The sequence below is a fragment of the Dipodomys ordii genome, unplaced genomic scaffold (assembly GCF_000151885.1).
Source record: "Dipodomys ordii isolate 6190 unplaced genomic scaffold, Dord_2.0 Scaffold112, whole genome shotgun sequence".
Taxonomy (NCBI): domain Eukaryota; kingdom Metazoa; phylum Chordata; class Mammalia; order Rodentia; family Heteromyidae; genus Dipodomys; species Dipodomys ordii.
This window is the reverse complement of record NW_012267328.1, coordinates 702,043-712,801: the sequence shown is the minus strand read 5'-3', so window position 1 is coordinate 712,801 and position 10,759 is coordinate 702,043. Positions and strand designations below refer to the sequence as shown.

The 10,759-nt window shown below is 40.1% G+C and overlaps 1 protein-coding gene across 1 annotated transcript in view; it reads left to right on the top strand.

Moving 5' to 3' along the window:
* The window catches only part of LOC105994963 (ran-binding protein 17), a 101,126-nt gene that overhangs the window by 23,623 nt on the left and 66,744 nt on the right, over window positions 1-10,759 (top strand). The window contains exons 4-5 of the mRNA XM_013028632.1: window positions 3,558-3,621; window positions 3,710-3,818. Of these exons, the coding sequence (XP_012884086.1) occupies window positions 3,558-3,621; window positions 3,710-3,818 (173 nt within the window). The remainder of the gene's footprint in view (window positions 1-3,557; window positions 3,622-3,709; window positions 3,819-10,759) is intronic.

Below are 10,759 nucleotides of genomic sequence, written 5' to 3'. Positions count from 1 at the left end.
TTTTGCATGTTTTTGATGGTTAGTTGGAGGTAAGAGTTTTACAGACTTTCCTGCCGGGGCTGGCTTTGAACCGTGATCCTCAGATCTCAGCCTGCTGAGTAGCTAGGATGACAGGCGTGAGCCACCCGCTCCCAGCTCCAAAACATTTTTAAAGTACCAAGTAATGTGCCCAACCAGACATCCTTGCTGTGTCTTTAACCTTACCCACCACCTTCTAGATGTGATAGTCGTCAGGAACCAGTAGAAGAGGAGAATTCCTTTACTTCATGAATACCATTATCTACAGATGTTTGTGAGCACACTGAAGAAAACTAGTTCTATTATACACCCCTCAGGCATACTTCTCTTAGCACTCATCAAAAGAAATGCTCGTTCATCTCTCTCTCTCTTTGTCTCTATCAGCCTTGGGAAAGTCTTCTCATGATCTTTGCTACTTGGTTGTTCTCATACGAGGCCTAGGTAAGAGCGTTTGCTCTGCTGCTCCGCCGCCCTTCCTCGGGCCTTCCCCGGCTCTTTAGGCCTTGTCTCACAGTGTTACCCTCAGGTGTTGTTTAGATGTCACCCTGCCTCTCTCAAAAGCCCAAATCGTTTCCACTTGTTATTTAGGCCAGAGCAAAATTAGGTCCTTTACGGTACTTGACTTACTGAGTTCCCCTATCTAATTTCCTGGCACCACTCAACTACAATTTGTACTTGATATTTGGACCGAGGTAATGTGTTTACCTTCCCCTTTCTGTGTTGCGCTGAATTGCCACATGTGCCGTTCTCCTCCCTTAATGCCTTACCACTCAGCGAGGTCTCCTCCGGATTTCAGTCCCTACCAAAGACTGCAAAGCCAGCCTGAAGTACTTGTAAGCCCTAGTCCTTCTGTGCTGACTGCACAGTAGTTCTACAGAGGAATCCCTGCCATTCTCCTTCCAATCTCTTCTCTTGTGCTTAACGTTCATGAACACTATGTGCATACCTGCATGGCTGACGTGTGAATGTACTTGTGGCCAGACAGACTTGTATGTAAATCTTGACTCTCCTTTTCTCCATGGGTGAGTCCCGTTCAGAACTCCTAACATGGTTGCTGCTATTACAGCTATTCGGTGGGCTCATTGCTATGAGCTACAGGCTGTAATGTCACCCAGTGCCCCACACAGTTCACATGGCACAGCTTATGAGAACCGTGGTCTGTCAGAGCAGAAGGAAAGCTAAAAGATCATAACTGGGTCCACTTGCCTTTTCTTTTTAACATTACTAATCTTCTTAAGGCCATACTGGCTTTGTACTGAATTCTTATAAGGAAATATAAATACTCAGATGAATTCTCAGTCTCTCCTTTATTGAAAAAAATAAAAATCCTTAATCGCTTTTTTCTTAGGAATGTAATTAAAAGGCAGTGAGTCTGGCCTTGGCACAAAGTGCACAGATGCAGTTCTGCAGAAAATGTGTGTTTGGCAGACGAGATTCTTCCTGTGAATGCGGTGTTTATTGCTTCCATAAATATTGTATTGTCAAAGCATGCCTTGCTGTTTATTAACATCACTGACAAGAAAGATCCCTGTTAATGGCAGTATTTATATTACCCATAGACCCTGTCACTTTTAACTTAGCAATTTTAAGAGAATTGTATATGGTAATTACTTAAGATATTTTGAAGTTTATTGATCCCTACCCCTGTTTAACTGAGTGAAATTTGAATGGCAGTCCTTCTGCCTGTGATTGATGATTATGAAAAATCATCAGACATGCATCTTTAGATGCAGGAGAAAACTTGCTGCCTGTTCTTGTCCTTCAACCTGCCAGAAAGACTTGGTGCCTGAGTGCCTTCCAGAACCACGCACTTCAGAAAGTGCGTGAGTGCTATAGCGTCCTTAGAAAGTGTGGGTGAGTGTACACAATTGCTGTTTAACGGTAGTGGTCAGGTTACACGGCTTACATCCAAGTCATACGAATTGTGTTTGGGGAAGTCATTTGCCTATCTGAGTAAACCTTATAGCTAATACTAGTTTTGTAAGTTCTTTGCATGTTTTACTTACTTTCCCTGATTTGGAATTGGCAAAGCCTTTTGTATCCTCTGATCCTCCAGACAATGCTGTAAGACATGTTTGACTAGGCTTCATTCTCAGTTGTTGGAAATGGAAACGAAGGTTTCAGTAGGCTGAGGGTGTTACTCAGAGAGGTCCGGCCAACTGAACTGAGTGTGGTCAGGTTTCTCACTGGATTTCTCACTCTTTGACACTGTCAGCTGAGGCTAAAATTGAGTACCGCTCTGCAGGGGCAGTTCATGGATGTACCTTTTTGAAGATAATAAGAAGGGAAGGAGCCATTTTTGTCTTACAACATGACTGGACCCATGGAAGAGTTCTACAGCTTTTTAAAGAAATGCATGGGTCTGTCTAGAGGGGATGACCAAGATACCCTAGCTGAAGCAGAAAACACAAGAGTGTGCGAAGAGAAGGATGATGACGTTCTGACGAGATGTGCTTCCAGTTCACCTGGCACTAGAAACCATCTGGGCTTTGTAGTTATGTTGGTAACTCCGCAACTTTATTCGTTACAGTGAGCAGAGTGAACCTCTTCTGCGTGATCTTGGGCAAGTGATTCCGTTTCTCTTGAGCTTCTGTTTTCATATCTACAGAATATTAATTATAAATCATGTTTAACCATGTAAAGATTGGGTGAAATAATATAAAAGAAGGCCTTCTACTTAAACACTTAAGAAATACTAATTCTTTTTAAAAACTTTATTGTAAAGGTGATGTACAGAGGGGTTACAGTTATATAGGTAAGGTAATGAGTAGATTTCTTTTTGAACAGTGTCATCCCCTCCCTCATTTTCACCCAGAAGTATTAATTCTTTAAGCTATCCTTCAACACTTGGTGATGCGATTTTCTATATCCTCATAACTATATTCTGATCTTAGATTTCTGTTGAGTTCATTTATTTCCTTTTGTGTGTGTATGTAGTATTGGATTTGAACTTAAGGCCTCTGGCATACTACCATGTGAGCCATGCCCCAGACCTTTTTGCTTTTATTTTTTAGAGAGATTCTTAAACCCCTACTGTACCCCCAGACCCAATCATGGACCATGGTCCTCTGATCTATACCTCCTTCATAAATATACACTACCATTCATAGCCCTCATTGTTTCTTAAAATTGAATAATTGTCTTTAAGAATTGCCTATTATAGGTCCTTTATAATTATTTTACTATGAAATAACATTAAATAAAAAGAAATTCCTGGGTTACAACCCAAAGAGTAGAGAGGGTCAGTTTTAATTTTCCACTTTCAAGACTTTAATAGTAAAAGAGTTCTTGTCTTAATTATAAAATCCATTCTTCTTTTCTATAACTAGAATATGTATAAGATGGAAAAGTAATTGTACTAGTTAATAATGTATTATCATTCTTAGCAGAATGGAAAATAATTCTACAGGATACTGTTGGAAATAATAATTATTCATCATAAATAGAAACTGATGCCATTGTAGTCCAGCGTTATTTTGTGATTTAGTATATATTGATAAGACAAATTCTTTCCTTAGAGTCCTTAACTTCTGTTATACCTATATTCTTTTAAAAAAACTTGTAAAGATGGATGCTGTGAAATTCATGCTAAAAAACCACACGGTAAGTGCTCGTTGTTAATGATGACCAGAATTGTTTGATAGTTTAGGTCAACCGTTAGTAATCTTGGATGCTCTTTTGCTTTTGTTAGAGTGAACACTTCCCCTTTCTTGGTATCAGTGACAGTTACAGTCTCAGTGACCTCAGGTGCCGAACAACCTTCTACACAGCCCTCACCCGTCTTCTGATGGTAGATCTAGGTAAGGCGACAAACTAAGCTCCAAGCGAGCAGCCATGCATACGCTTGTGTAAATAAAGGAGCAGAGTGCCGTGGACAGGGCTTGTAGCTTAGACTGTGCCCTCTTAGACAGGTTTTTGTGGCATTCTAAGATTTGAGTGTTCACTAGTTAGTACCAAGACAAATCTTTATACCTAGGAGGTAAAGTCATTTCAACTAGTATTTGCCTCGATTCTCTACTTTAGCATTTATTTTCTGTGTGTCCCTTGACCCACTGATTTTAATTTCTGAATCCGTAAACAGCCTTAAACACAGAAAAGCTTCATAGAGCATTTTTATAGTGGCATTTTAAACAGAGAAAAGAAAATGGAAATGACTTTGATGTCCGCCAGTAAAATTATAGCACATGTACTTAATAGAATGGTCTATGGTGGTTTGGGGCTTTGGAGTATGGCTCAGTGGTAGAGCACTTGCCTAGCATACACAAGGACCTGGCTTCTATACCCAGCACCAGGCAGGGTGGACATGATTTTAAGACAGTACAACATAGGAACTTTTCTGTCATAACATTAAGAGAAAAGGGGAGGTGTTAACCCGTGCACGTGGAGTGATTGTGTGTATAAGGGGGAAAATACATCAGAAAGACTCAAGGGATATTGTTAACAAGTGTATAGACATACTTTAAAGATTAAAAATAGGACTGTTTTACGACTCAGCAACCCCACTACTAGATAGAAACATTAAAAGGAAGGGAACTTAGTCTGTAAAAGAAACATCTGCACTCCCATGTTCATTGCAGAGTTGTTTATAACAGCCAAGAATGGGATCAACCTAAGTATCTTAGAAGATGAATAGATAAAGAAAATGTGCTGGTATATTTACATAGGATTACCATACAGCCATTTAAAATTGAGGAAATCCTGCCCTTTGAACACCATGGATAAAGCTGGAGGTCATAAGCCAGGCAGAAACAGAAATTCACCCAAACTAACTCATAGGATTTAGAAAGGTTGATCTCATTAGAATTAGCACGGTAGTTAACAAGTGCTAGAGAAGTTGCGGGGGGTGATATTTTCAGAGCCTTGATATAGATATTCGAGTAATGAGGAATAAAATTCCAGAGATCTATGTTACACTCTTGAAAAATGTTAAGTATCTTCACAAATTATAACTATGTGAAGTAATGCATATGTTAATGATAATGCTGGGTTTAGTCATTCCACAGTGTTGAAGTTTTTAATGTATTACTTTTATAATAGTAAAATAACAATGCTGCATAATGTTTAAGTCATGTTAAATACTTTTTTGCTTCATTAGTAGTGCTGGGGATCAAACCTAATACCTTGTACATATTAGCCAAGCATTTTATAACTAAGCTGCATCTCTACCCCTACCCCAACATTGAACTTACCTGTCTCATTAAAATTTTGTCATTCTTTGTGGTAAAATCTTTGAAAAATCTTTTCTTCTAAAGGGCTTTGTGTTTGTTCATTCCTTTGATATATAAGGGTTAAACTCAGAACCTGAAATGTGTCTGGCCCTGTTCTCTGTAGCTGTTTTTTAGGGCAGGGTCTCGTAGTCTTGTCCAGGCAGGACTGTGATTCTCAGCACATGTGCATCCTGTGTGCACTGCAGGCAGGAGCCGCCAAACTGAGCCCCTTCTAGGTTTTGTTGGAATGTATTTATATTATATATGTATATTTTATATATAAAATAAATTATATAAGTAATATACATTAGAACTTCTTACTCCTTTCTGACTATAACTAAATAACCACTGGGTAACTTTTCCCTCTCCCTTTCCCCTGTGTCTTTTTTGTGCCAATGCCAGAACTTGAACTGAGAGCTCCACACCCTCACTAGGCTTGGACTCAAAGCTCACAATGCCATTTAACTTTCTGGTTTATAGCTGGTGCTCCACCACTAGAGACATGCCTCCAGCCTGGCTTTTTGCGAGTGAAGTAGAGATGGAGTTTCACAGACTTTCTGTGCTGTCTAGCTCTGAACTGCCGTCTCAGGCTTAGCCTCTTGAGTAGCTAGAATTAGAGGCCTGAGCCACCAGTGCCCCCCGCCCTCCCCTTCCCCACTGTCTCCAGCTTTATAATGGTCATTCCATTCTCAACTTCTGTGAGATAAATTTTTTCTAGATTTTACATGGATGTGAGATAATGCAGTACTCCTCTTTCTGCGCCTGATTTCACTTAATACAGTAACTCCCAGTTCTATATCCATTGTCACAGATGACAGAGCTTCCTTCTTTTAGAGCTTAGTGCAGACTTTCTGCTTACGCCCTGTGTTTCTTTATCTTCCCATCAGTTGCGGGATGCACAGGTTGCTTCTTTGCTGGCTGCTGTGACCAGTGCAGCAGTACCTGTGTGAGTGTGCGAGTCTCTTGGACGGACTGACTTCATCTCCTTTGGGCGTATTCAGTGGTAGAACCCCTGGGTCACATGGATAGGATAGGCTAGGCCACATTGCCTCTGATTTTCTCCACATCCTCACCAGTGTTTGGTCTTTGTCTTGTGGATAATAACCATCATTGTGGTTTTGATTTGCATTTCTTTGGTGACTAGTGATGTTGAACATCTTTCATACACCTGTTAACCGTTCATGTGTCTTTTTTTGAGAAATAGCCATTTAAACCTATTACCCATATTCTAAAAAGGGTTTTGATTTTTGGTTATTTTACTCTTGAGTTTTTAAAGTTCCTTATATTTTGTGGATATCGACATTTTGTCAGAAAAAAAAATGCCCTGCAAGTATTTTTCTCCCATTCTTCCATGTTTCTTTGCACTTGGTTAATTGTGCACAACCTTTTTATATGAATACCCCGTTTGTCTATGTTTTATTCTTGAGATCTTGTGGTTTGTGGAGTCCTATTCAAAAACACCCTTGTCTGGTTTCAGTTTACTTTGTTATTTTTTGTGAAAAGCTGAAGTTAGGGTCTTGAAGTGGCACCAAATCTTTCTGTGACCACATCGCTTTGGACTCCCATCTCTTACATTCGAATACTGCAGGCAAGACCAGCCGCTGTAGACGCACAAAAAGTTCCATCAACAATAACATCTTCAGAGACTATAATTCTGATTCCTTTTCTTTGTCTTGCAATATATTGATTGATCTAGCAAGTTACACATGATTTTTTAAATGTGATGATAGAAAAAGAAAGAAGATAGTTTTACTTTTCACCCAAAAAAGACAGTGGACCTTGACATGGGAAGGTAACTAAACCCCTTCATCCTCCACACATATTATTTTTATGTACTTCCATGGAATAAGTCACCAGAAAAACAGTTAAAAGTTGTGAGGAATGCAGCTGGAAAGAGTAAGGAGATTAGTGGGGTTGATATCTAAGGAAAGATTAAAAGAACCATGTATGTCTCACTTGGCTAAGTGACAACTAGGGCTGGAGGCAAAGAGAATTGTCTATAAATATTTGAAGAGTTTATACCAGGCATGCAAAGCCCAATCATGTGCTACCTTAGGCACATGGAAGATCTGAAAGACAGCTTTTCATACTGCACACTGTCCTCTTTACTCTTGACTGCTGCTTTGGCATGAAGAAGAGCAGCTCCAGACTCCATCCAGACTCTCGCTGTCCCTGATACTCAGTCAGCAAGCATATACTGTGCTAATTAACCTCTGAGATCAGGACCCTGGCCTCAAAGGGCTTGAAAACCTGTATAAATTTCACTTAGTTCTCCATCTTGGAAAGTTCTCTCATACTGATCTGATACACAGAGTGAACAAAGTAGGGAGACAAAAGTTAAAGACAAATATATCCAATAGTTAGTAGGATTTCAAAGTCCTTTGATACATAAGTTGATGTTATTGTTCAAAGTGAGTTTTTTTTTAAAAAAAGGGGGGGGTGGGGGTGGTAAATATGTCATTACTCCCGTTTTTAGATACCTTGAGTGACACAGAAAGAAGGCGGCCATTTTATGAGAGCATAGGTAAAATTTAAAACTATAGCAACTGTGCTCATGAGACTTTAGCCTGCTTGAAAAGGAATTCATTTTATAAGTGGTTTTTACTTTTTTTAAAATGTGTAAGTATGAAGTGAGTTTTGTGAGATAAACAGTTTCTTCCCTTTTCAAGATCTGGAGTTGCCCTTCTTCCTAAAATGTTGAGCCCTGTAGCATTGTCTTTTTCAAACCAAGCCCCAGTAGATGTTCATTAAATGCCTACTGAATAAGTGGCAAACAAGTGTACCATAACCAAGAAGCCAGTCTTAGGGCTTCTGGAATTGGCTCTGCTTCTCTATGAGGGTGTCTAGAAGTGTCTTTGACCATTGGCCCCCAAGACAGGGCAACCCAGTGGCTGCTTACCTTCACTCAGGACTAGCTTCTCTTGGCCGTTCTTGTGCCAGATCATACATCTATCAGCCTCTCCTCGAAGTTTTGCTCCTTTGCAGGTGGTCATTGGGAGAGCATTATTGAACAGAAGTTTGTATTATTTGAAAGCTTGTCTCAAAAGCTAGGTTGAGTGCCACACTGTTGTCAGAACTCCTGTAGATATGGCCTCGTAGTTTTCTGTTGTATGTGCACTACGATGGGAAGAAAAAGATAAAGAGTAGCAGAGCAACACAGGTCATGTGTCAGAGGAAGAAAGAAAAGTGCTGGATGGTGAGAACCATTCTCAAAAACAATCTGAAGGCAAACGGGGGGGGGGGCGGGGGGCAGTAAGAATCAAAGAGGAAAAAAAATTCCTAACCAACCTGTGGTTGCAAAAGCAATGGATGTGATTCTTGGATTGAAATATAAAGCATATTGTAATTGAATCCTACAAAATAAATTGAACATTTTTTGTATATCAGCTGTGCACGTTGAAGTAATTAGAAAAGGCAAACAGAATTGGGTGTCACATTAATTGGTATTTACTTTGAAAAGCATTTTGGTTTCTCTTCAATGATTTGTACTTTGTATGAATTTAATTAGATGCTATGTGCCCCAGGTTGTATTTCCGATGAAAATGGGGAATTTTGGCAACAAACAATTGAACTGTTTTATCAAACAGCTTTCGCTAGAGAAAATGATCGCTTGTATGAGGACAGAATTGGAAGCACTTCATCATGAGAATGATGACATCTCAAAGCATAAGATTTGTTGGCTGTTTCCTCTTTGAAACCCAAGAAATTATTAGAATGAATGCAATAGCTTCCTTTCCATGCACATGGCCAATTGTCTGCTTTTGGATGTTAGCCCTTGTTCAAGCTCCCTGGGTTGCGTTGAATTTTAACTTTGTCAATCTAATAAACTGAAAAGAACGAGCATTACCCATGCCCGTAAATGGAAAACTCCAAGGAGCTGTCCAGTGTGAAACACCTGAATGAGTGAAAACCTTCTGTTATTCAGCTTGAATGGAGGTGAACCCGTCTGGCAAATACTGGAGAGGGAGGTGTAGAAGGAACCAGACATTAGTAGCCAGTGACGCTTTGCCGTCTGGAGCTTGGCAGTGGTGGCAGCCCCGGCAGTTGCCCTTCCGGGGACGCTAGGATTGCTCTTGAGCTACTCAAGAAGCACGTGGGTAGAGTTCAGCAAGCCTTGCCTTCCGTGCTTGACTGAGCGGACACTGACATTAAAATGGTGCTTACGGGCGGTGAGAAACAGTTCAGTCTGCAGGGGTGTAACAGGTAATTAGTGCTTGAAGACATTGCTAACTTACATTTGAGAAATTTTATAGGATAAGCTTATAGTTTGAATAAAAAGGAGTGTTCCAGAAATAGCTAGAAGTTAGAATTAAAATACACAAAAGGGAAATTTTCCTTTTCTTCATTACTAATACCAACACATTCATTTACAACTTCAGTTTGCAAACCACTTTTCTGAACATTACCTTGTGTATCACAGGTTTCATCAAGCAGATAGTATTCCATTGTTGCTCTGCTCAGAGCGCTTGTCTTGCCCACAGTTAATCACACAACTTCACCCACTTCTGCCCAACTGTTCCTTCTCCTTTTGCCTTCTCTGTCAATTAGGAAATGTAATTTTATCTTCCCTTTTATTTTAACTGTTTGGACCAAGTGATTGATTTGGGGCTTGGAGGCAGTAAGAGGAAAAAAGAAAGGATTATTTTCTAAAATTCTATGAGATAAGCAGCTTCCGTTTTATTATCTGCCTTGTATAGAAATATATTTCAGTTTGATGGTTGGTGACAGTGAGCAGTAATTTTAAAAATCTGTTCTTACGTCTAACAATTGGGCAAAGCAAATTCAAGGAAGATTCGGCAGGTGAGGGGTATGATCAGAAGTAGCTACTGTTCCATGGATGGCATAGTTCACCTGTGTCCCTGGCTTGGCAGAGATTTTTGGGAAGAGAGACTTGGCAGGCAGGGAGTGGGTGTGCGGACAGTGTAGAAAAGTGGGCAGTAAGAGGTAAAGAAGCATCTGGAAATACTTAGACTCTATAATGAGATAATTAAGACTAATTAGCAAACCCTGTAGGCAGAAAGCAACCCATTAAGTCCACATCCAGTTTTAATAACTTACCTGGTTTTCAGGGGAGAATCCAGAGCACCCCAGGAAGAGATGCTTCAGGGTGAAACTTCTAGGCTAAGTTTCTTAGAAAAGAGCAGCAGTGCTCCTCACTGGGAATTGTGATTTTCTTCTAGGAACTAGCCAGTGAAATTTCCAAGAGCCTCACTTTTCTTATCTGTCTGTCTTTAGGACTTGACCTGTTGTTGAGCTGCGGGTGTGGCTTGAGTAATAGGACATTTGCCTAGCACGGGCAGAGCCCTGTGTTCAGTTCATAGTAGCAGAAGTCCCGTTGTTTAGTCTCTTTCATACATCTTTATATCATTTAGAGGAATTCCCAGCACAAAGCAAGTATTTGGTAAATAGTAAGAAACATTTATTAAAAGTCAGACTCGCTGACTACCAGGGAGACCTCTAAGTGAGGGATGTTCGGGGCTGTTAATGCATCAAACCGTGCCCTCGGTATCTAGGGCTGTTATTTCCCTATAGAA